General features: G+C 48.0%; 3 protein-coding genes across 6 annotated transcripts; 2 read left to right on the top strand and 1 right to left on the bottom strand.

Annotated features, from left to right (window-relative positions):
- The first annotated feature begins 53 nt into the window (after positions 1 to 53).
- ZNF48 (zinc finger protein 48) lies at positions 54 to 4088 on the top strand. Its single transcript, XM_023522426.1, has 2 exons — positions 54 to 394; positions 1497 to 4088. Exons 1-2 carry the CDS (start codon positions 316 to 318, stop codon positions 3296 to 3298), a joined length of 1881 nt encoding a protein of 626 aa, XP_023378194.1. The 5' UTR covers positions 54 to 315; the 3' UTR covers positions 3299 to 4088.
- Positions 4089 to 7144: 3056 nt separating this feature from the next.
- ZNF771 (zinc finger protein 771) lies at positions 7145 to 15953 on the top strand. Of its 4 annotated transcripts, none has more exons than XM_023522466.1 (4): positions 7146 to 7978; positions 8633 to 8782; positions 14900 to 15431; positions 15515 to 15953. In XM_023522466.1, exons 1-4 carry the CDS (start codon positions 7805 to 7807, stop codon positions 15706 to 15708), a joined length of 1050 nt encoding a protein of 349 aa, XP_023378234.1. In that variant the 5' UTR covers positions 7146 to 7804; the 3' UTR covers positions 15709 to 15953. The 4 variants fall into 4 exon arrangements, with proteins under 4 accessions (XP_023378232.1, XP_023378234.1, XP_023378233.1 ...); XM_023522465.1 differs by having other exon boundaries at positions 7475 to 7978; positions 14900 to 15354; positions 15439 to 15953; XM_023522464.1 differs by having other exon boundaries at positions 7145 to 7978; positions 14900 to 15953.
- A 2450-nt stretch (positions 15954 to 18403) lies between these two features.
- DCTPP1 (dCTP pyrophosphatase 1) lies at positions 18404 to 21513 on the bottom strand. Its single transcript, XM_011378668.2, has 3 exons — positions 21342 to 21513; positions 20543 to 20653; positions 18404 to 18897 (listed from the first exon to the last, which is right to left on the bottom strand). Exons 1-3 carry the CDS (start codon positions 21440 to 21442, stop codon positions 18597 to 18599), a joined length of 513 nt encoding a protein of 170 aa, XP_011376970.1. The 5' UTR covers positions 21443 to 21513; the 3' UTR covers positions 18404 to 18596.
- Between the last annotated feature and the right edge of the window lie 3524 nt (positions 21514 to 25037).

Here is a 25037-nt window from a genome sequence, read left to right as displayed (position 1 = left end):
GGACGCCTGGGGCCGAGCCCCCTCCCCGTTGAACGCGAAACCTGCATCCCAGAGCCTTCCGCGGCTGGGTCACCCGAGCCCTGCCTAGGAGCTCCGGAGAGCACTGGGGTGGCGGAGCTGGAGAAGGGGGAAGGTGAGGGGCGGCTTCCTTGCCTGAAGGAACAGCAGGTGCAAGGGTGGCCCGTGGCGCCGGTGGGGTTCACCGGGAGCCGCGCCCCGCACCTCGGACCCGGACGCTGCACGGTGCCCGCGCCGGCCGGCTGTGTGACCGTGTGATTGTGTGTCTGTCCCCTTGCTCAAGGCGGCTTGCTGGCGATGGAGCGCGCGGTGGAGCCCTGGGGCCCAGACCTCCGTGGCCAGGAGGAAAGGGAGCAGCTGAGAGGCGCCCGCACAGGTGAGGTCTGCGGCAATGCGCCGCCGTGGGCAGGTAATGGCTGGGTGGGGACCCCGATGCTGGGCTCTGCCTGGCCAAGACCCAGAGAAATTGGACTTGAACTGTGCTTCCAGGGAGAGAGGGGAAGGGGAGCAAAAACCAAGAGCGAGTCAGTGTTTCAGTGCACCTACTCTGTGCCAGGCCGGGAGGGTTATCATCTCTAGGACTCTCCTCCCCAACAGACATCACCAGCCTCACTGCCTATGCCCTACTTTAGGCCTCATTCTGCCTCATCCAGCAATTGCAACAGCCTCCCCTCTGCCCTTTTCTCTCCAATGATGTACTCTGCAACCACATTGATCTAAGTCCAGATCTAATCAGGGCTCCCTTCTCTAAAACCTCTACTGTCTACTAATTAAGAGCCTTAGCCTAGTGTTCAATCCAGACCCTAGTCCCAACATCCCTTTCTGTTTTTATCCTCCATTGCTCTACATGGTTTATTCTTCTCACTGTGAAAGCCTGTCCTCATCTCTCTCTCCCTCTCTCCCCAGCGTAATTATTCTGAGCTCAGAAGTATAATTATTTGTGCTTTACCTTATCTCTCCTACCGACCCCAAGTATCTTCAGATACAGGTGTGTATCTGAGGGCTCTCAAGTGACTGAACAAATTACAGAACGGGTTGATATAAAAAGATATAATCGAAGTAGCAAATGCTAGATTTCTCAAATAGAGACAATATAATGTAATGGTTAACACAGGCTTGGGGATCAGACAGACCTGAGTTAGAAACCTGGCTTTGCTACTTTCTAACCTTTAAAACCTTGAGCAAGTGACTTAAATTATCTGACTCTCCAAAAGGGGTAGTAAGAGTATTACCTCAGGATTGTTTGCAAGGGTTCAGAAATGCTTAGTTCAGTGATTGGCACATATTAAGGGTATGGTAAAAGGAAGTAATTATTATTATTGAGAGACACAGACAATAAGTGCTTCAGAAGTTCAGGGAAGAGAGATCCTTGTAACCACAGATTGTCAAGGAAGCCTTTCTGGAGAGGTGGGGAGGTTGCAATGGAAGATAGGGGCTGAGTCAAAGAGCAGGTCTACAACTCCCTTTTCTTTCTCCAGGTCTAGGGAGTGAGAATGTGGAGATGTCTCAGATGCATGAATTTGAACATATCTCACAGGAGGATGACTTGGGGTTCAAGGAAGAGGAAGATTTGGTCCGAGGTCATGAAGTAGGAAACACCACTCTCAAACCTGAAGGCATCCATACCTGGGATGACTTGTGGGTCCAGAGAGAGGGACCAGGGAAATCTCAGGCTCAGGACGGAGGCCCCCGGCTCCTGGGAGAACCACGCTGGGGCCAAGCTAGTGATCGGGCCGCTGTGTGTGGTGAGTGTGGCAAGAGCTTTCGGCAGATGTCGGATCTGGTGAAACACCAGCGGACCCACACAGGGGAGAAACCTTACAAGTGTGGGGTCTGTGGCAAGGGTTTTGGGGATAGCTCTGCTCGTATCAAACACCAGCGAACTCATAGTGGTGAAAAGCCCTACAGAGCCCGACCACCAGCCCAGGGTCCCCCAAAGATTCCTCGGTCCAGGATCCCTGCTGGTGAGCGCCCCACTATCTGTGGTGAATGTGGCAAGAGCTTCCGGCAGAGTTCTGACCTGGTGAAACACCAGCGGACACACACAGGTGAGAAGCCCTACAAGTGTGGCATCTGTGGCAAGGGCTTTGGTGACAGTTCTGCCCGCATAAAGCACCAGCGGACACATCGTGGAGAGCAGGCCCCCCGGCCCATGGTGCCCCGGAGGCAGCCATCTCGAGCAGCCACTGCAGCCACACAGGGACCCAAGGCCCAGGACAAGCCATATATCTGTACTGATTGTGGCAAAAGATTTGTGCTTAGCTGCAGCCTTCTGAGCCACCAGCGCAGTCACTTGGGGCCCAAACCTTTTGGCTGTGATGTGTGTGGAAAGGAATTTGCCCGGGGCTCAGACCTGGTAAAGCACCTACGAGTACACACAGGAGAGAAGCCCTACCTCTGCCCTGAGTGTGGCAAGGGCTTCGCCGACAGCTCTGCCAGGGTCAAGCATCTCCGCACGCACAGTGGCGAGAGGCCTCACGCCTGCCCAGAATGTGACCGCACCTTCAGCCTCAGCTCCACCCTTCTCCGTCACCGCCTCACTCACATGGAGCCCCAAGACTTCAGCTTCCCAGGCTACCCCTTGGCTCCCTTGATCCCCAGCCCACCCCCCAGCTCAAGCCCACCCCCGCCTCCTCTTGGCACCAGCCCCCCGCTGACGCCTCGAAGCCCTTCACACTCAGGTGATGGGCCTTTTGGCCTGCCTGGCTTGGAGCCAGAGCCAGGGGGCCCACAGGCTGGGGAGCCACCACCCCCACTAGCTGGTGACAAGCCCCACAAGTGCCCTGAGTGTGGCAAGGGCTTCCGCCGAAGCTCGGACCTGGTGAAACACCATCGTGTGCACACGGGAGAGAAACCTTACCTCTGCCCTGAATGTGGCAAGGGTTTTGCTGATAGCTCAGCCCGAGTCAAGCACCTCCGCACCCACCGTGGTGAACGGGTGCGGCCACAACCACCATCCACTCTCCTGAGGCCACATAACCCCCCTGGCCCAGCACCCATGTCTCCTCGACCCCGAGTCCGGGCCCAGCCTTCTGGGCCCAGCCAGCCCCATGTATGTGGCTTCTGTGGGAAAGAGTTCCCCCGGAGCTCAGATCTGATTAAACATAGGCGCACACACACTGGGGAGAAGCCATACAAATGTGCAGAGTGTGGCAAGGGTTTTGGTGACAGTTCTGCCCGTATCAAGCACCAGCGTGGGCACCTGGTCTTGAGGCCCTTCGGGACAGGTGATGGTATGGCAAGGCCACTCAAGGAGGAACCACGAACAGGACTGGAATGATGGGGTCCAGGGAGGGTGGAGGGCCGGGAGACCAAAGGGGTGATATCTGTTGCTTAAGCAGAGAAGAAAGGGCCTGGGAGTTGGTGGGAGGGAAAAGAGGGGAGGAAATGAGAGAAAGGAGTGAATAGTGATTGGAGACAATGACCTTGAAGCTCAGGAAACTGTCCCAGCTGGGCTTAGTCAGGACCTTGCCAGTGTGATCTATACTCCCAGCTTCTAGAATACTGCCTAGTACACAGTAGGCACTGAATAAATACTTGTTGAATTAATAAACTGGCCTTAGCCTGAGGACTCAAAGAACCCTAAATCCCTGCTGCCTCTTAACCTGTAAAGAATTGATCCTTCCCAACCTTGTCCCTGGGAGACCAGCACCCTGAACCAGAGTTTGTTTGACCTTATGAGCTGCAACAGACTTTTAGAATTTGGAATGACAGAGTTAGGGGCATCTTGATCATCATTCTGATGAGAGTCTTGCTCTATGGCAGGCAGTACTCAGCCTCAGGCCACTGGACACGGTCTTAGCCAGGAAGGGCACTCTTGGACAGAGCTCAGACCTATCTTCCCTGGAGTACCCCAACCCACCCTGACACCTGGACACTGGCAGGATGGACCAGAGAGCAGGGGCATTCCTCTGCTCTAGATGCCAAGCCCAGGTCTTTCTGGTGGACATCAGAGAAAAAAGTGGCTGGGAAAAGGGCAGGACTGTCGTGAGGAGAGGCCAGGGGAGCACCAGGGCCCGACAGCCACATCACCATGTGTCTCCTTGCCAATAAACTGCTACTTGTCTGAGGCTTGGACTTGTGTGTGTGTGTGTGTGTGTGCGCGCGCGCGTGCGTGCGTACGTGTGTGTGCGTGTGGTCAGGGGTGAAAAAGTTGTCAAAGGGTCACGACAGGCAAAAACCCCAAATAGTGTGTAAACTTGTGTGGGGCCCTTGCCCTCTGAACCTGTCAGAGAAGTTGGCATAGTCAGCCCCTTTCTCGCCTGGTCTGTCAACTGATCCCCAGACCTGAGGTCTTGATGCACACAGGTGCCATCTATGGCATACCATCCAGTGTGACTTAAAAGGGAAAATCGTGCGATGCCACAGGGTGGGGGAGTTCAGTGAGTGCTGTGGCTATGGCGACAGCGAGAAGTGTAGCTCTGGTACAGGCACAGAAGGCCCAACACTGATGCTCTGCCTCCTGAGGAAACTCCTTCCCTAAGACCCTTTTTTACTTGTTGAGAAACAGGTCATTTGCACAGTGCAAGAGAGGGCAAAGGGGATACCTCTTTATAACCCCACCCCCAAAAGCTAGTGGAATCTCAATTTCTAGCTTTTTCCAAGGAGGGTGCTGATGGGGAGAAAGGGGTAAGAGGAGCTAACCTGACTGGCCAGGGACAAGAAGATTAGAGCAGTTGACCCACTGAAGAAATGAAGTATAAAACTGATTTGCAACTTTGAGGGATTGGGTGTCTCAGCTAACCTGTCTGGGGGAATGCTCTCTGGATAGATGCTATCCCGAGATCTTAACCATCTGCTGGGCCTGCCTAGAAATCAGTGAAAGCTTGTTATAGTTCCTCCTGGTCCTCCCACCTCCTGCCAAGTTGTTAAACCCACTTGAAACAGAGTTTTGCTTTCAAGCCTGAGATTCTTGGAGACTTTGGGCCTCAAGTGTACACACACGCATCCACTTTCTGAAGATCCTCCCTTGTTTCCCTTGCCTCCCTCTTTACCAGATTGGCCTCGTAGTCTGTCTGTAGTGAATTTGTAAGATTACATCTGACCATGTCAGTTCCCAATTAAAACCTCTGCAGTATCTCTGCATGTCTTCTCTGTAAAACAGAACTCCTTAGTTGGCATTCAAGCCTTCCATTTATGTGGGTTCAGTCCTGTGCTTTAAATGTTGTTTCCTTTACTCAGAATGCTCCCCTGCTACACACACACTCTTTAACCTCTTCAATCAAAAGCCTTCCCTGGTACTCCAGCCTGGGTTAGAATCCCCTTGATCTGAGCACTTAACACATCAAACACTTAAAACACTAATTATCTTCTTTGAGAAGATAATTAGTCACTGACCAGCACTACCTACACTGTGTGCCGGTTACTGGGGATAAAAGGATGAATAAGACAAAGTTTCTGCCATCAGTTTCTATGCAGAATATAGACATCGAACAAATAATTTCAACTGTGATAAGGAAAGGAAGCATACATGCAGGAGAATATCCTACATGATCCAAAGGCCTCTCCAAAGAAGTGGCAAAGGGTGACTCGAAATAAGCTAGGATAGGAAGAGATGCGGGCTCATATGGGAGATCTAGGCAGAGTGAAGAGTCTGTACCAAGTCCTTGGGGATTCCAGAACCGAAGTTCTGGTGGGGCCAAAGGCAAATAGTGAAATGCAATGTAAAGAGTAAGATAAAGATTTCTCTAAATTCAACTTTCTATCTCCCAGTCCTAAAAGAAGCGTGGCACACAATAGGCCTCACTAAATACTTTGTGAACAGTATCCTTGGACCACGATGTGCTCTTCACAAGAGTTTACAATCCTACAAATTTTGTTAATCTGGCACACTCCCACTCCCACTCTTTAACCTCTTATCTCCTCAGTGAGGCCTGTGTCCAATATCCACTCGTTTTAAGGGAGTTGTTCACTTACTCCACTATTCTCTTGCCAAAACGCCTTTCCCTATATATGTATTTTTAAATCACAATCTTTACTAGACTATGAGATTCTAAAGAACAGGAACTAGCTCCAAGTCTAGGTAGGTACTTGTACATGTTTGTAGAAAATGGATGGAGTCCTTGTTCACTTTTTGCAAGCATCTGTTCCAAAGTCCTCCCACTGCAGAAGCCCCTTCCAGTATGATCTTTCTTTACTCCCAGCTGTCTCTTCACTGACTCTGAATCAGGGCAAGCAGGCCTTGCCTTTTGAATTGGGGTTCCAGCCATAATCTGGTCCCTACTTACCTCTCCTCCATCTCCCATACTACATTTCCTCTTGCTAACTCACTTGGCTCCAGTCACACAGCCTTCTTTCTGTTTCTCGAACATGATAAGCTTATTCCCACCTTGAGGCCTCTAGATCTGTATAGAACACTCTTCCTCCAGAGTTTCTAATGGCTAACATTTTCTCATCATTCAAGGCATTTCAAATATTATTTCCTCAGAGATCTCTTGCCTGCCCACATTAAAGAAGCCCCCAAACCATACCACTCCCTATTGGATCATCTTGCCCCATTTCCTTCTTGCACCTATCATTATCTGAAATTATCTTGTATATTTATTTACTTGTTTAAATTTTTTACACCCTTAGAAGATCCGTAGTAGTCAAAATTTTTGTCTGTTTTGTTAACTACTACATCTCCAATACCTAAAATGGGGCATTTAATAGGGCTCAATAAATACTTGATGAGAGAATGAACACAATCAAAGTGGCTTTGGGGATCTCAACTGTGAGTATCCAGGCATTTGCTCCCTTATTTCAGCTCTGGGTAAGAGCAAAAATTTGACCAGATACAAACCCAACATCCAAATTATGCCCTGGGCTCTGCAGGCTGAGGCTCAGGTTTGAGTCCTGGCTCTACTACCAATTTCCTCATGGAACCTTATTTCTGAGAGATAATTTGGTGCAACAGAAAGAACATGAGCTTTGGAATCTACTTACCAGCTATGTGACTTTGAGCAAATTACTTAAGCTTGATAAGCTTTAGTTCCATCGTTTGTCAAAGGGAGATAATACTATTGATACCTGCAGAGCTGTTGTAAAGAGACAATGTAGAGGTTGTAAGCACTTACTGTTATTTCTCTTTTCTTTCATCATTTCTAATTCTTAGTTGCCTCATTCATAAACTGGGAAACTTAGATATCTTTTAAAGTGGGAAACATCCCAATTTTTAAGTACTTGAAATTAAAATTTGTAAAGAATCGTTGTTTTTTTTTTTTTTAATCTATTTTATAGATGTAAAAACACCGAGGGTCAAACAAGGTACTTCTGTGGATTTGGCCTGTAGGCTACCAATTTTCCACCTAGGCTACTGGTTGTTAGGGATGTTATGACAATGACCCTTACTGTGTAACTTAGGCAAATCACTTTACCTCCCTGAACTTCAATTAACTCATCTGTAAAATGGACCAACCTTTATGTAGATCAAAAGAGATCAACTAACTTATAGACAACAGATGGTGGTTGGTTACCAGGGGGAAGGCCGGCGGAGGGGAAAAGGGGGAAAGGGAGTCAAATACACCGTTATCCTTGGAGACTAGACTTTGGGTGGTGAGCACACAATAAAGTATATAGATGTTATACTATAAAGTTGTACACCTGAGATTTATGTAATGTTATTAACCAGTGTTACCCTAATAAATTTAATTTTAAAAGAGATCAGGTGTGTAAAACGCTTAGCATAACGCTGGCGCATAGTAGGCACACTACACAAGCAGCGGTAGCTTGGAGGGCTGTTGATTTGGGAAATGTGTTTTCAAGGCGCAAGATATTTCAGAGACCAAGAGACCAGAGAGGCGACGCCATGAAAGAAGTAAAAAAGACAGGAAAGAAGGAAAAAGAGGGAAGGGAAGAGGTGAGGAGGCAACAGGGTCCGCCTTCCAGGCGGGGCGCCAGCGAGAGGCCCAGGCCTGGGCGGGAGCGCACGCTTGGCCTTAGCAGAGACCTCCAAGCCCGCCACAGGAGACGAGCCTTGAAGGTAGGTCACAACCAGACCGTGAGGACCTTGAAAGTCGAGGTGGGGCGGCCTGGGGTCCTGGGAGTTGGGGGACAACAGAAGACGACCGCTTTGCCCTCTCCACCCTCCCGGGGTAGTTTGGGCCGGACGCCTGGGTCCTCTGGACACCTCCCCTAGGGGGCGGGGTTATCATATGTGTCCTGACCAATGAATGGGCGTCCCAGAGGCCCCGCCCCTCCCCCGAGCCGCGGCCTCGCAGAGTGCGGGACCGCCCGGCTCCCGGGCCTGGGTTTGCGCCAGCGCGGAATCTGCAGCTGGTGAGTTCGCACCCCCCAGGGTCTCCGCCCGCATCCCAACTCCAGTCCGTGCCCTGGATCTCCCGGCTGCCGACCCAGGCGCCGGGGAGTGACTCAGCGCGGGGAGGGTATCGACTCGCTGGGACTGGCGATTCGAACAGATCAGGGCCTTGAATGCCGGGATGAGTGGGGTGAACGAGTGTCTTCAGAGCTGGTCTCGGAGCAGCGCTGGGGCCTAGGGCCGAGCTGGGGTGGAGGGGAGCGGGTTAGACCCAGAGGCCAGGGCAGGGCGAGAGAAGTCACGGCTGCGCTGCCTTGCCTGGGCCAAGGCCACGGAGGGGGGCGGGTCCTGAGCTTCTGACCCAGCTGCCCGCCCCAGGACACCAAGATGCCTGGCGAACAGCAGACAGAGGAGGAGGAGGAGGAGGAGATGCAAGAGGAGATGGTGCTGCTGGTGAAGAGTGAGGAGGATGAGGGTGAGGAGAAGTATGAGGTGGTGAAACTCAAGATCCCCATGGACAACAAGGAGGTACGTGTCCCACACCCTGGGGCCCGTTGCCCGTAACCTGGTGCAGGTCCAGGCAGAAGCCAGGGATCCTGCCCCTACTTTTTCCTGAATCTCGGACCCAGAATCACGAATTAGCCACCCATCCTTCTGCCCCACCGCCCAGGCTGCCATCAAATAAATGTCATGCCTACTGTGCCAGGCTTTGTGCTGGGAGCTAAAGAATAAATGGTATTCTTGGTTCCCCATGAAGCTTGATGTCTAGCAGTGTTACACTGCCAAGTAAGCATACAGCAACAGTCCTATTTTATGGGGGGCAGGGTGGAAGCCCAGAGCTAGGAACTTAATGCAGACTTAGAGCTGGGGGAGGGGTCAGATTGGGCAACCACAACAGTAACAGCTGACTCTTGGTAGCATTTACTATTCTCCAGACACTGTTTTAAGCACCTCAATTCTATAAGGTAAGTAGTAGTTTTTTCCACTTTATGGGTGAGGAAACAGGTCCAGGAAACTGTACAATTTGATGACTGGCCCAAGGTCTCAAAGTTAGTAAAGGGATGGCTTTTCTGAGACCAGTGAGAGTGAGGGGTGATGTGGGTGACTACTCCATGCAGAAGGAATGGCTCAGAGGGAGTGAATGGGCACTGGGAGAAGTGAGGGCAGGTGGGTCAGTCATGCTGTAGCATGGATGAGAGTAGGGTGGTTGGCAGGCCAGGTAGGGCACTTGGGCTTTATCCTGAGGGTGATGAAGATTTAAAGAGAGGAGTTTTAAGAAGATCAGAATGAGTTAGATTCCCCATCTGAGACCCTAACTGCCACCAGGCATAGTTCTACTTTCCAGAACCCTGCGGAACTCCCACCTCCAGCCAGTGCAGCCCTGAGTCCAGCTGACTCTGCCATGTTTCTGGGCCCAGGCTCTGATTTCTTCCTGCACAGGGGCCAGTTCTCAGGGAAAGAAAGTTCTGCTGCCCCCTAGTGGGTGTGGTGGGCCCTAGGGGGAGGGGGCTGGCTGCTTCGGCCTCTTCCAGTTGAAATAACTAGTTCTGATTTTTTTAGGCCTCCTTGGCCCATCCTCCTAGCTTAGTCTGCCCTGTGGATCTGGCCTTGATCTCCCACTTTGGCCTATAAGTAAAGAACTCAGACTCCAGAACTTAGGGTGGACTTCCACCTCCAACACATACCAGCTGTGTGACCTTGGGCAAGTTTCTGAACCTCTTTGTGCTTCAGTTTTCACATTTGTAAAAGGGAAAGCCTAACAGCACCTATTTTTTGGGGTTGTGAGGATTAAATGAGTTGATACATGTAAAGAGTTAGAACTGTATGGCATATAATAAACACTGTGCAAATATTTGCTGCTATTATTCATTCTTCTCCCTAAAGTTCAGGACATTGGTCTAGGTCATCCTTCTGGAGATTTTTAACTCATTTTAATCAAAGGCCTTTCTGGGCTGAACCCTGGGGCTGAGAGTGAATGAGGAAACCAACACGGGGGCCTAAACAGAGGATTGAGGGCAAACAACTCAAGGCAGTGGGGAAGGCTTCATGGAGAAGGCTTAGTGGGGATTTGGCAAATGGAGGAGGAAAAGAAACAGCAAAAGCAAAGGCTCAGAGGAGATGAGGCCAGAGGGTAGGTAGGGCCAGAGAGTTAAAGGTGCTGAAAGCCAGCGTGGGAATTGGGACATACTATGTGAGGTTATGTGGTGCCATCAGAAGCCTCAAATCAGAGGAAGGACATTGGATTTTCTCTTTAGAAGAGTCATTGGCTGTTGTGGAACGACCAGGCTATGTAAGGCTGCTAGCCTCCTCTAAGGTAGTGGCAGCAGTGGAGAAAAGATGGAAAGAAGGGGATATTTGAGAACTTTGATTGGACTGGCTGGAGCTAAGGATGGGAAGGTGAAGGATGGGCATAGCTGGTCATGAAAGGTATGTAGGGCTAGACTCTAAATGGTTTGTAGCTACTAAAAGCATTGGATCAAATCCTAACTCTACCATTTACTACTTTTGCCTTGGCTTTCTCATCTGTAAAATGAGATAATGAAAGTAAGATTCTTGAAAGCCAGTCTGAGTATCATCTGAGTGACTAGATTTGAAGGAGGAGGGTGGAAATGAGGATTACACATATATGTTCCATAAACAGTACTGTGCCCACAAGATAGCTCATTAACTTGCTGTGTGGCCTGAGTCTCAGCTTCTATGAAATGGTGATCTCAACACCTTCCAGTGCTGATATTCTGCGAATCATAGCTACCACCAGTCTAAGGCCAGTCATTGTCTAGAATAAGCCTTAATTATGCTGCACTCAGAGACTGAAGCATTCTCTCACTGTCTATCAAAATACAATCTCTTTAATGAATAGAATGATTTTCTCAGAGGGCTCTATGCACATCCAATCCTATCTCTGTTTAAACCTTTGAGTGATTTTCTTTTTTCCTCAGGATAAAATCTCAGGTCCTAAGCCTGGCATTCAAAGCTCTTCACCATCTGACCTCATGTCCTGGCTTCATCTCTAACTACCCAACACCCATCTCATGCCCCAGCTTCAAACACACCTGACCCTTACTCACCTCTAAGACTTTGCCCATGTGGTCTTTCAGCCTGTAAAACCCTCTTCACCTTTCCCACCTGCTTTCTCCAGGTGTTGCTCTTCTCTCTTCTGGATCAAGTTTCTTAATTTTTAACATGCATACAGATCACCTGGGGATCTTGTTAAAGTGAACATTTTGTTTCAGTAGGTCTGGAGTGGGACTTGAGATGCTAACAAGTTTCCAGTGATGCTGATGTTGCTGATTTGTGGACCACACTTCCTGTAGCAAGGAGCTAGAGGATAGGGATTGTATTTTACCCTTTGTACCCAAAAGAAAAGAGTTCAAGGGAGGGAGATAAGCTGTGTAGGTGACCTCATACTCGTCAGTGAGATGGAATTGCATCATGGCTAAGAGAACAAGTGTTTCGGACAATGACAGACTTTCCATTTAGACCTTGGTTCTACCATTGATTAGCTGTAAGGCCTTGAGTAGTCACTTTCCTTCTGAGTCTTATTTCCTTATTTATAAAATGGAGCTAATGATGCCTAACCTAAAGGGTTGTGAGAATTTAAAATGAGGATGAAAAGCACTTAGCACAGCCCCGGGAACATAGTGAGTGCTCAATAAATAGTAACTATTATTATAAATTAGAAAAGTAATGGCTGAGGAGGAAACTGGGAAGTTTGCCCTGGTTAAAGGAAAAAAAAACCACTTAAGCAGGAAGACAAAATCACTAACTTCAAATACTTGGATTATCACATTACTATTCTACATAGTATTTCTATAGTACCCTCTTGTTATAGTGCAAATACCATTCTGATTTTTAAATCTAATCGTAGAATTTAAGACATGTAAGGGCCTTGGATGACTACCTAGTCTGGTATTTATCAAGCTTCAGTTACATTTATATCACTCACCAGCTGTGCATTTATTTAATGCTCTTCATATAGATTCACATTGTTTCGTTAAATAAATCTACCTTCATCCAAACAATAATATTGATGAAATTGTGGGTTTCGTGTGATCCATTGTTTTTCTAATATTCATGAAAATAAATACATAATGATTATGAGATAAAAGTGTGCCTCTGTAACACTTAGAATCCTCTTGTATCTGTGATGTACATACCTTAAGTTGGGAAATTTTTTATCTTACCTAGCCTACCTCACCTTCCTTGGTTCACTCAGGCCAGGAAGGTAGTGACTTGCCTAGGGTCTTAATGAGCTAGACCTGGCCCCTCTTACCAAGATTTTTCCTGGGGCACCCAAAGCCCCTCCTCCTGGAGCTGGAGATGCCAAGAGTACTTATGTGAAGAATTTCTTTTTCATAAGTCAGTGAACTCAGCATAAGGAAATCTTCAAGTTGGTCAAAGTCATCTTAAAAAATGGCACCAAAGAAAAAAGGGCTAGAAAAATGTAGATATAATAAGAAAAGTTCTCTGCACAATGGCCAACATGTTGAAATAAACCCAATAGATATCAAAAGCAGGGCAAGACTGGAAATTGTGACCTTGAATTCAGACTGTGCCAAACTGACTATGAGGAGTTTCTTGATTTAAAGTATCAAGATGTATTTTAACCTTGAATCCCTCTTGGAGAGTGCCAGAGACTTGGAATCCAGCCTCTGTCACATCTTGGCTGTGCAAGTGCAGAAAAGCAGTGTAGCCTGTTGGCGAAGGATCCTGATTCTCACTGGCTATGTGAATTTAATCTGAGTCTTGATTTTCAGGGGAGTGACAGGAAGATTTAATACAATAATGTACATAAAATAGCATTGTCAAAGCTATACACTGTAATATTGGTATCACTATTATCATTATATATACTGTTTAAACCAGTGTTCCCTTGACTGGTCACTAATTTCCCAAACTGCCTTGTGTTCCAGTTTCTGAGCTGGTTACCAAAAAGTTACTGTCTTTTTACAAAGCATCTCCAAGGCCTTGAAGTCGCCTTCCTTGCAATTTAAGAAAGTAAAGGCCTTACTGCTTGCTAGCTGTCACCTACCATCTCTTAACCTGTTTCCTTATCTATAAAATAAGACTGTGATAACTATTTTGTGGAGATGAATATGGGGAGAAGCTAACACTGTCTTGCTCTTAATATGTGCCAGGTATTTCATTTGGTTATGAATTAATATACCTAATTGCTTGGCCCACAGTAGATACTCAACATCACTTTTGTTGGGATGAGCCTTTTCTAAGAAGAGAGCAATGTGCCCTCAATATGCCTCTTCATTCTACCTTTAGTACAAAATGTTGATACAATGTTAATACTGTTAATACAAAATTTTCCCTTCACTCATTTCTTACAAAGCATTTATTTTTCTGATTTTATTTTTGGAAGCCTAGACCTCATGAAACCAGCTCATTTTCAGTTCAGGCCTCAGAATAGTATTTGGGTTTTACCCTTGTCATCTTCTTCAGTTTAATAAATGATAAGTGCTTGATCTTAAAAATTTATTAAAGAGCGTGGACTTGGTCCTGGCCTAGCTTCTAAGACACTATCCTCTCTTATCTGCTGCTTCTCATCATGCTGCCCCAGGCTCTCTCTGCCCATTCCCTGGGTAATCTTGACCAGGCTCAAGGCTTTAAAAACCATCTATAGGCTGACAGTTTACCAATTAACATCTCCAGATTAGGCCTCTCTCCTGAGCTCCAGAAGTGTCAAGGAGGATTGGAGATGTGATCTGAAACAGATCTCACCTACCAAACTTGCTCTTCCCACCATCTTCATCTTTGCAGATGGTAATACCTTTGCAGTTGCTAAACTCAGAATACTTGGGAATAATTTTGACTCCTCTCTTTCTTTCCACGTTATGTCTAACATTTATTAAATCTGTTGTCTCAAATGGCAAAGTATATCCAGAAGCAGACCACTTCTCACCACCTTTACTTTCCACCTGTCACTTGGTCTGATCTAGTCTTCTCTTGTCAGTACTGCAGTACAGTAGCCTCCTCCCGGGGCTCCTGCTTTTGCCCTTTCCCCTCTTCCAACTTAGCAACCTGATGGAGTCTTTTAAAATGAGTCTGGTCACTTAGCTGCTCAAAACCATCTAACATCTCCTCTAATGGTTCCCATGCTTTTTATATTACAAGGCCCTAAGCTAAGAGATCCCCTTCAGGATCACCCCTTCATTTACTCTCCCCCTCATGCATTCTGCCCTTGGCCCTTTTTCTTGCCATTCCTGGAATTTAACGGGTCTTGCTGTTTGTAGCTGGCTTTCTCACCTTTAGGTCTTTGCTCATGTAACATGTTAGGTTTCTTAACCTTATTTGAATTTGCAGGATCCCCTTGATCCCAGCACTCCTTATCCATTCTTCCTGAAAACTGAAATTTAAAAAATTTAATGCTGAATACCTAGTGCCTAGAGCAGAGTCTGGCACACTGTACGCCTTTAATAAATATTTGTTGAATTAATAAAGAATAGAATGACACTGGGCATTGTGATATGTGCGTTAATGCAATATCTCATTTAATGCGCACGGCCGGCCTATGAGGCAGGTACCCTTTTCCTGTTTTACACATGGGGAACTGAGAGGTTGCAGCTTGCGGAGACCCAGGTCTCCAGCTCCCGGGCCTATGGGTCAGGGCTGACCTGTTCCCCCCTTTCCCCGCAGGTACCGAGCGAGCCGCCAGCGCCGCCTGCAGACCCGGCGCGCCCACACACGTGCCCGGACTGCGGACGCGCCTTTGCGCGCCGCTCCACGCTGGCCAAGCACGCGCGCACGCACACGGGTGAGCGGCCCTTTGCGTGCACCGAGTGCGGCCGGCGCTTCTCGCAGAAGTCGGCGCTGACCAAACACGGCCGCACGCACACCGGCGAGCGGCCCTACGAGTGCCCCGAGTGTGACAAGCGCTTCTCGGCCGCCTCAAACCTGCGGCAGCACCGGCGGCGCCACACTGGCGAGAAGCCGTACGCATGCGCGCACTGCGGCCGCCGATTCGCGCAAAGCTCCAACTACGCACAGCACCTGCGCGTGCACACGGGCGAGAAGCCGTACGCGTGCCCGGACTGCGGACGCGCCTTCGGCGGCAGTTCGTGCCTGGCGCGCCACCGGCGCACGCACACGGGCGAGCGGCCGTACGCATGCGCCGACTGCGGCACGCGCTTCGCGCAGAGCTCGGCGCTGGCCAAGCACCGGCGCGTGCACACGGGCGAGAAACCGCACCGCTGCGCCGTATGCGGCCGCCGCTTCGGTCACCGCTCCAACCTGGCGGAGCATGCGCGCACGCACACGGGCGAGCGGCCCTACCCGTGCGCCGAATGTGGCCGGCGTTTCCGCCTCAGTTCACACTTCATCCGCCACCGTCGCGCGCACATGCGGCGCCGTCTCTATATTTGCGCTGGCTGTGGCCGGGACTTCAAGCTACCTTCTGGTGCCACGGCCACCACTGCCACCGAACGCTGCCCAGAGTGCGAGGGTAGCTGAGCCGCGGTTCTTGCCGTGGGGTGCTAGCATCCACATGGGGCAGGGCTCGCTAGGGTGCTGCATTAATCCGGACGACTCCTCCCCACCCTCGCCTCCCTGGTGTGGGATTGCAGGCCTGGCTGCCCTGGACCCGGGAGACATGACAGATCTCCTACCAGGGTCCCTGGATACCGTGCCCACTTTCCCCTCACTACAAACCCTCTGCTCGTGTTAGTGAATAAAATATTATATCCTCACCCCACCCGTGCCTGTGAATGAGGTGAGTGGGGAGAGGAGGAAAGTTGGGGTTTTCCACAGGTTTAGGTGACTTCAGTGAATTGTCGTGGAGACAGGTGGGGCTATAAGCCCAAAAGCATTACTAGAACTGGGTTTGTGTGTGAGGTCATCCCACATTTGGCCTTTGGTTATGTCCTCATAACCACAGATCTGGAAGAGTCCATAAATATAGCACGTTTGTAATCAAACAGGCACTGTATTCTGCAGAGCTTTCTTGAGCAGCCACGAACGTCATGGAGCTGTGTAGTGAAGAGACAAGCAACGGTACAAACTATAGCACTATGCTGAAGGCTTTAAGTGGTTTATTACTGCCATTAGTTCATTTTCATCCTCAATAGCCCAAACTTAGGTGAATCTTATTCCCATTTCTGCAGATGAGTAAGTAGGCACTGACAGCCAGTGAATGGCAAAGCAAACAAGTAAACAGTCCATTGTCATTGGAGCTATGATGGGGGAAGTTGTTGGTTAGATCTTTAATGAAATCTTGGGAGTTTAGAGAGGTTATTCTTGAGGTGATTAAGTTTAACCTGGTCTTCAAAGCTAAGAGAGATGGGGTTAGGGAAAGTTTAGAGAGAGACCCTGAAATCGCACGTGACTTGATAGAGCTTGCAGACATCCCCTGGTGTGGAAAGTAAGGACAAAAATCAAGGAGGGTGGCAGGAGATAAGATCACTAGGGACCTTAGAAGCCATGGGAAAGGATCCAAGGCAGTAAAGAAGCTTTGAGGGATAAGAAGGGAGGAATGGATCAGACATATTAAGGGGTTAGAGTGGACCTCGGGATGAGGGAGAGATGGGGCAGACTTCATTTCTTGGATAGCTGCAGGTAGTGTCACTGAGATGGCACAGGATGAGTAGTAGTACAGCTGAAGTTGCATGCAATTTTTACACCCCAATCTGGGCATGCTGAGTGTGAGATTAATGTGGAAGGGTCAGGGAGGTGATTGGAAGTGACAGCTTGGGATATCAGGTCTGGAGAGCATGATACCATGTCCGGAAGAAGGTACTCAAGAAGAATCTGTGAAAAAACAGCCAGAGCTCAAGAAAACCAGCAGTGTTTTGTCTGGGAAATATAAAGGAAAGTGTTTCAGACAGATTGGTCAGCTCAGTCAGATACTGCTCTGGTGTCCATTGTGTTCGTAGGAGTTTGGGGAAAGTGGTGAGAGCAGTTTTAGTGGAGTGGTAGGGGTGAAGCCAGCACTGAGTGGGTTAGGGTCTAAATGGGAGAATAAGGAAGAAGAGTAGATGGGTGTAGACAACACTTTTTGAGAGGTTTGGCTGTGAAAACCATGAGGGAAGTAGCAGGAGAACATTTGTTGGTTTTGTCTATAGGGAGACTCAATTAAGTTTTATGTGCTGGTGGGAGGGCTAATGGAAAGGAAGAGAGGTTGATTATATAGAAGGGAGAGATCGTTGATCAAGGAGAGGGAATGAAATCAGACCAGTAAGGATAAGGCTCTAGCTATCAGTGGTAGAGAGAAGCAGTGTGGGTTTGAGAACAAAGCCGAAGCAGTTCCAATCTGGATTATTTTGCCTGAGAAGTAAGATCACTGGTTAAGAGGGAGTAAGGTCACTAAGAGGAATGAGGCTAGTAAAGGGGAATGCCTTATTTTACTGATGTGGAAACATGCTCAGAGAGGCAGCAAAAGTAATTTAAAGGTCTTTTTTACTGTTACCCCACCCTATAAGGGAGGCAGGCCACAGGTACCTCAGAAAAGGAAGTGATGTGCCTGAGGTCACACAACGGGGTAAGTCATTCGCACCCAACAGTCTTTAGAGGTGTAATGAGAAATTGGCCTTGGGAGGGCAGGGGAGAAAGCAAGGGGCCCAAGCCCAAGAAGAGTGGAAGCCCTGTTCTGCTCCACGTCAGAGACCTGACCCCAGTTTGTGCTGGGGTCCTAAGGCTCAGTCCTGCCTTAACTGTTGACATTTCCTGCTTTGGGCATCTGAAAGTTTTGAGTTGAAAAAAAAGGTAATAATTGCAAACTTACAAAGTACCTACTATGTGCCAGGCACTGTCCTAAGCACTGTACTTTGAAAATCTCACACCTTACAACCCTATCATGTAGATGCCATTATTTTCATTTTAGATGAGGAAGCCAAGGTGCAGAAAGGTGAAGTCATTTGATGAACATCAGCTAGCTCTTAAGTATCAAAGATGGTATTTGAATCCAGGTAGCCTGGCTCTAAAATCTGGACTTAACACTATGTACAGCCTCCAATCTGTTAGAGGCCCTGAAGGGGAAAGAAACTTGCCTGAGATCGAAAGGGAACCTACTAGAAATGAGATCTCTGCCCTGCAGGTGGGACATACAATAGACAAACAAGAGAGTTGGGCCCAGAGGCAACTCTGGTGCTCTTCTCCAGCACCTGCTGAGACAGAGCCTCCCTGGCCACCCCAGGAAGAATCCAGAAGTTGCTAAACAAAACTTTTATTGAGAGAAAAATACCAAAAGGCTGTCTTCCAAAGGTTCTTGAACCGCGTACCTCAGGAAATGGGGTCCCCAGGCCAATGATCTGTTAGGAAAGGACTAAAATAAAGTTCTGTGGCCAGGCCATCCTTTGCTCCTCAGATGCCATGCTGAGTTGGAGGACCAAGCACCATATTTCTATGTTGAGGTCGGGCCTGAGGACTCACAGGCAAGGTCTGCAGTCCCTACAGCCTGGTCTTCAGAGGTGGCCTCATGGAGCAGGTCTGTATACTTGCGGGCAGAGCCACGAGACAGATGTGCTGGGTAGCGTCGCTGGTTGGTGTCCATCTTAGCGAGCACTGCTTGGGGCAGATCCACATGGCAGCGGGCTGCTAATGCAACCAGGTAGATGAGGACATCACTAAGCTCCTCCTGAAGAGCTGCCCGTTCCTTGGGGGGCCAGGCCTGGGGGCCAGGCTCCTCATCGGGCTTCCACTGACTGGGGGACAGAACACACAGATAGGCACACACACAGATGTTAGGACAAGCCCTTCACAGCACCCCAGTTCTTGCAGCAATGAACTCCCACCACCTAGGAACTTCCTCCAAGGACAACTCAACGCATTTGGACCCTGAGTAGGGTCAGGGTAGGGAAGAGACTCCAACAGATGATTTTCCCAGACCTTTGTGTCCTTTCCTGAGCCACACAGTGGCCAAGACATCATTTCATTTGTCAAGTCCCAATTCTACTTCTCTCCAGCCCTAGCCACTGCCATCCCAGGCTAAATCTCAGACCTGGACCACTGTGGAAGCCTGCTAACTCTTGCCCAGTACCATCTTTCAAAAGCACAAATTACATTTTGTCCCTTCCCTGCTAAAACTCCTCTGGCTGTGTTTGGAATAAAATCTTAACTTTCAACCATGCCCTCCAGGTTCTGCATGAGCTGACTCCTACCTCTTCCTAATGTCATTATCCACTGTTCTCCCTAATTCCCCATCTAAAAGTCACTCTGGCCTTTTCTGTCTTGCAAACAGGCCAAACCATCATGGGGCCTTTGCACTTACTGCTCCCTTTGCCTTGAATGTTCTCCCCACTACTTCCCCCAGACCTTTTCCTCAGCTGCCTCCTTCCTATTATTCAGGTCTCAGCTCAGATTTTACCTACTCAGAAAAGCCTTCTCCTTTTATCTTCTTTCTCATCACCTTGTTATCTTCCTCATAGAATTTATCACAATTCTTGATCTTTAAAATTAGTTTGCTTATTTATTATCAGTTTCCTTGCACTGCGAAGGTAGGAACCATGTCTATCTCGTTGAAGGCCATACCTCGTCAGTCTAGAAGACCGAGCACATACCTGATGCTCACAAATCTGTAATGAATAAATGGCTTGCACCCACACACATCTCTTTGGCCTTCATTTCTCCATCCCCACAGTGACTTCCCTGGCTTAGGCTTCACCACCTTTTGCCTGATCTATACTAGCCTCCTCACGGTCTCCCTGCCTTAATTCTTTTGGTGATTCAATCCACCCTGCAGACACTGTGCTTTTTCTACCCCTCAGATCTGGTCAGGTCTTCTGTCCAAACTCTACTGCTTCCTAACTCCAATTTTATCATTCTGGGTTCATATCCCACCCCTCTCCTCCACAACCCTATCGCTCATTCAGTAGATATCTACTGAATGTCAATTGTGTGCCAGGCACTTGGAACATACCAGAGAATAAAACAGATACAAACTCCTTGCTCTTCTTGGAGAAGCTTACACTGAAGGAATCTCAGGTTCTCTCTGAATTTAACCTGCCCTTTCCCATCTCACTACCTCTGCGGATATAGTTCCCCTGCCTGGAATGCCATAGGCAGGTCTTCTATAAAATACCTTCTTTTCCACCCTGGAGGCAGAGGCAAAAGAAGGTTACCATTACCCCTTCTAAGACCTGGATCTGCCTTGCAGTTTTCACACCTTTCTCTACCAGGAGACTGGGTGCCCCTAGAGGGCAGGAAAGGTGAGTCATCTCTGTATCCCCAGTACCAGGAACAGAGCCTGGCAGTGAGGAAGGAAAATTGAATCCATGGATATTTGATGATCAAATAAATCCTCCCTCCCCTCTCCCACAGACCCTTCCAGGAAGCCTCTCATCTACTTACAAGAGCTCTGCCAGCTCCCCCACTTCCCCCACCAAGGCCAGGAGGAGGTTCCGAGGCCGGTGGAACTGGTCCCAGTCTCTTTCAGCAGCAAACTTAGCATGGAGGCAGCGGCTGGAATAGGAGAAAGGCATGGAAGCCCAGGGTTAGGGGATAGGGGAAGAAGCACAGGCGGATACCTCAGTGATATGTAAAGGGGGCATGGGTATCAGAGGACATTCTGCAACTAACTCCTTAGATGGCCTTAAACAAGTCCTGTCTTCTCTATGGGACTATTAAATAGGCACACCCTTACACAGACCCTAAACTCTATGGAAATCTAACAATAGATTTCCATTATTCCATCTCCTGCTGCTGATTCTGCAGTTTCCTCCACCTGGTAAATCCCTATCTCTGCATATCTAAATTCCATGATCTTACAGGGATCTTGCAGGTCCACGGGCACTTCCCGTAAGAAGCCTTCCTTCGTTTCCTGCAAGAAATAATGCCTCCCACCTCTCACTGCCTTTGCCTACGTCCTACATCCCACTCCGGGAGGGCGGAGGTAGTAGCAGCATCTGACCCGGTACTTCCCCGGGGCTGGTTCTAATATTAGTCATCGGGCCTCTCCAATTTTCCCTGCCTCAGATGTGCACTGCTAATTCCATTTTGCAGATGAATTAGAAGGCTCTCCCCAGGTCAGCCAGCAGCTGAGACTTGAGCAGAGCTGCTAGCCTTCTTTCTGACCACGTGAAGGTACCCTCTCCAACAAAGGGAGAAAGGGGGCGATTTCCCCAGCCCAGATTGGGCAAGGATTGCTTACATGTCCTCAAGCGTGGGTTCCGGGCTGAAGCTGAAAGGGCCGGCAGCATTAGTGCGCTCTCTCCCCGTGTTCTCAAGCTTCTCCCCGCCCTCCTCCGACATGTCGCCCACCACGCTGCAGTTCAGATTGCACTGGAGAACCCTGCGCTCAGCTCGGAGCCCGCCTACAAAGCCCCTGACCAATCACAGGTGAATTCGTTGCTTCACGGGGCGGAGCCGCAGGAAAGACCAATTATTTATGTGGAGTTTGCTGGACTGGATCGATCTGAGCGAGCTTCAAGCGTGAGCTCTAAGGACTCTGCCCTCGAATTCTTCAGTCTTGGCTAAGCACCTTAAAGGTGTAGGTACCAGATTCGACCAGAGGAAGAGACAAAGGGCAGAGAGCGGGGACAGCGCAGGCGCGTCACTTCCCTTATAGGCGCCAGGTGGCGGCAAAGCGAAATGACTGGGCAGGGAAAGGAAGGGCGCTCCGTAGAGAACCTCAGTAAAGGAGGGTTTAAGCAAGAAAACGGAATTTATTATAAGGATACAAGAATGTCTCCAGGATACAGCCGGGCCTTAGGAATGAACTGGAACCAGGGCAGCTGTTTTAAGCATTTTCATATTTAATCCTTACAGCAACTCATTTAATCCTCACAACAATCTTATGAGGTAGGTAATATCATCATCTTCTTCGTTATCATCATCATCATCATCATCATCACCATCATCTCCACTTCAGAGATGAGGAAACTGAGACATTGAGTAATGTTTCAGCTAGTGAAGTGGTGGCTGGGTTTCAAGTCCCGGCAGTTTGGCCTCAGAATTTGTGTTACTATCCACTACACTGTATTGCCCCAAATAGTGATAAGTACTATGAAAACAAATTTTAAATGTTACAGTATTTAAACATGAAAAATGGGGGCAACTTTAGAGTGCATGGTCCAGGGAAGAGGTGGTAAGAATTGTTGGTTACCTAGTCAACTGCCCTTTCCCTTCCTCGATTTTTGCAGAACAGTGACTTATTTATTCTGGGGCCACCTTCTCTAGATGATTTTCATGTGGCCCCATTGCCCTTCCATTAATAGATTTATGAGTGAGCATGTGGCCTAGTTCCTGACAATGAGGAGTTAAAAGAAGTCTGTTGGAGACTTGGGAAAGGTTCTTAGTTGTTTGTTTGGTTTTTTTGTTTTTAAGACACTGTATGAAAAAAAAAAAGACAGTGCGTTTCTACCTTTGATGTTGTCATATGAGAATTGGACTGTGAAGAGAGCTAGCCCACAAATTGGAATGGGTAATAGCAAGATAGAAAGGACTTGGATTCTTGATGACATTGTTGGGCCACATATTTTTACAAGTTCCAAAAATGGTCTAATTTAGGATCCTATTTATGTAAATTAATATATCTGTTGGTCAAGCCACTTTTATTGGGTTTTCTGTTACTTGTCTTTGAGAAAGTAACATTTAAGCTGAGCAAAAATCAAGGGGAACAGAGTTCTAGGTAGAGGAAATACCAGTGCTTAAAACAAGAAAGGCTTATCATGTTCTAAAGACAAAAGAATTCTAGTGTGGCAGGATTGTAGTGAGCAAGGGGGAGAGTGGTTGGATGTGGTGTTGGAGAAGTAAACAGAGGCCAATTCAGATCAATTAACCATGAATTTTATTTTATTTTTTATTTTATTTTGGATTTTATTTTATTTTATTTTTTTTTTTTATTTTATTTTTTTTTTTTTTTTTATTTTATTTTATTTTTTTTTTTTATTTTATTTTATTTTATTTTGGAAGCTCTTTGGAGGGTTTTAGGCAGGGGAGTTATATAATCATACTATGTATTTATGAGCCCCTCTGGCTGCCGTGTTAAGAATGAATTGGAGGAAGGTCAAAGTAAGAAGCAAGGAGATAAGTTACTGCAGTTGTCCAGCCAAGAGATGATGGTGGCTTGGGCCAAGTTGATGGTGGGTGAAGGTGGAGAAAAGCAAACACATTGGGAACATTTTTTGGAGGTAGATCTGTAGGTTTTGTTGGTTTTGAACTAGGGGCATGAGAGAAAGGGTAGAATCAAGTGTGGCTTACAGGTATGAGTGTTGAGCAATTTGGTAGACTGATGATGAACCCTGCTGGGACGAAGAAGATGAGGTGCAGGATTGAACACATGTGACTTCGGGAGTTTGGTTTAGGACAAAGCAAGTTGAAGATGCATGTCAAGTTGGCACATGGATTTATGAGCCTAAGCTTTAGAGGAATTAGAGATTCAGATTTAGTAGTCTCAGTCATTTAGATAGTACTTAAAGTCATGGAATTGGAGAAGAATAACGTACAAGAATGTAAGTAGACAAGACCATGATTTGGGGTACTCCAACATTTAGCAGTTCAGCAGAGGAGAAGAGGCGGGAAGAAAATTGACAGAGTGTGCTGTCATGGAGGCTAAGAGATCAGAGTGGTCCAGAATGAGTAAACATATGATTTTTGATGCTGCAGAGGTACTGGGTAAGATGGGAGCACAGAATATGCCGTTGGGTTAGGCAACATGGAAGTTGGATATGGAGAATGGAGAAAAAAAGATGGGGTCCTGGGTAACTCCTGGGTTTCTGGCTTGAGTAAATGGATGGATAGTTTTGCCATTTTCAGAAAAGAAGACACAGAAGACCGAAGAGTTGGGGTGAAAAGGAAGATAATGAATTTAGTTTGGGACACTTGGAGTCTAATAGGGCCCTACGACATCCAGATGATGTCCAGCAGGCAGGTGGACATACAGGCCTGAAATTCAGAGCATTGAGCTGTTTTATGGATCTGGGAAGTGAAAGTTTCAGGAGTCAGGTACCTCCCCTAGCACCTTCCTTGGTGTTTGCTAAACTTTTCCAGACAAGAACCCAAACTTTTTTACTGAAATATAAAACACATTTGGAGAGCAGCTTTTCCTGGAGGCCTCTGCATCTCAGATTTTTGAAGAGTTAGGGACCGGGACTTCTAGAGCTCACAGGTCAGATGGTCGTTGGAGATTAACAGAAAGGAGGAGGCAGTCTCTCTGAGACTGCTTCTGCCCTCCTCCCAGGAGTTACCTGGATGGGCTGTAAGGCTCTTGTGAAGCATCCTACAGGGCCATCCAAGTTCTTTGCTCCACAGCATCATCTTCTGAAGACCAACCAAACCTAGCTCCAGCACAGCTCAGAGTTGGTGGGGGCAAGAGAGGCCCTCATGAGGGAAAGGAAACAGACCTGAACATAAGACTGGCCCTATCATCTGGACTCCTTATCCCAGGCTCTTTCTGAACCCTCACCCCCACATCCAGTCTGTTTTCTTCATTCTTCTCAGACACATCTAGGCAACCTGACCTCCCTTTGGTCAGGGCCTTAGTGTGCTTGGTCTTACCTTTTGGTCCATGTTGTGATTGGCTCTTTATAAGGCTATCCTCCCCCAGAGATTGGGTACCCTAATATTTTCAAATTAAAGGTCTTTCCCCAGTGCTGGCTAATAAATGTTTAATAGCAGAATGGACAGGCTGGGACAGGCAAACATGCTCATGCACATACATGCCATTCTGCTACTCAAAAGAATTTGGCCACTTTCTCCACTGGAGCCAAGCCATGCAGCTGCTCCCAGTAAGGCTCTTTGGGAAACCCTGGAGTGGAAGAGCTGGCAGCAGCTGGAAAACAAAAAAGCTGTGTGTGTGGTGTTGGAGTGGGGGAATCGGGCCAGTCAGAGATCTCAGAGGCAACAG

Source organism: Pteropus vampyrus, unplaced genomic scaffold, assembly GCF_000151845.1.
Source record: "Pteropus vampyrus isolate Shadow unplaced genomic scaffold, Pvam_2.0 Scaffold347, whole genome shotgun sequence".
Lineage (NCBI taxonomy): Eukaryota > Metazoa > Chordata > Mammalia > Chiroptera > Pteropodidae > Pteropus > Pteropus vampyrus.
This window is presented reverse-complemented; position numbering and strand designations above follow the sequence as displayed.

What these genes read in the sequence shown, in the direction of transcription:
- ZNF48 (XM_023522426.1), top strand. Translation starts at nt 316, where the DNA reads ATGGAGCGCGCGGTGGAGCCCTGGGGCCCAGACCTCCGTGGCCAGGAG. An exon ending in GCTGAGAGGCGCCCGCACAG is followed by an intron (nt 395 to 1,496) that starts GTGAGGTCTGCG and finishes TTCTTTCTCCAG; the next exon opens with GTCTAGGGAGTGAGAATGTG.
- ZNF771 (XM_023522464.1), top strand. Translation starts at nt 7,805, where the DNA reads ATGAAAGAAGTAAAAAAGACAGGAAAGAAGGAAAAAGAGGGAAGGGAA. An exon ending in ACAGGAGACGAGCCTTGAAG is followed by an intron (nt 7,979 to 8,632) that starts GTAGGTCACAAC and finishes TGCCCGCCCCAG; the next exon opens with GACACCAAGATGCCTGGCGA. An exon ending in TCCCCATGGACAACAAGGAG is followed by an intron (nt 8,783 to 14,899) that starts GTACGTGTCCCA and finishes CTTTCCCCGCAG; the next exon opens with GTACCGAGCGAGCCGCCAGC.
- DCTPP1 (XM_011378668.2), bottom strand. Translation starts at nt 21,442, where the DNA reads ATGTCGGAGGAGGGCGGGGAGAAGCTTGAGAACACGGGGAGAGAGCGC. An exon ending in GAACCCACGCTTGAGGACAT is followed by an intron (nt 20,654 to 21,341) that starts GTAAGCAATCCT and finishes CTCCTATTCCAG; the next exon opens with CCGCTGCCTCCATGCTAAGT. An exon ending in GGGGAGCTGGCAGAGCTCTT is followed by an intron (nt 18,898 to 20,542) that starts GTAAGTAGATGA and finishes TCTGTCCCCCAG; the next exon opens with TCAGTGGAAGCCCGATGAGG.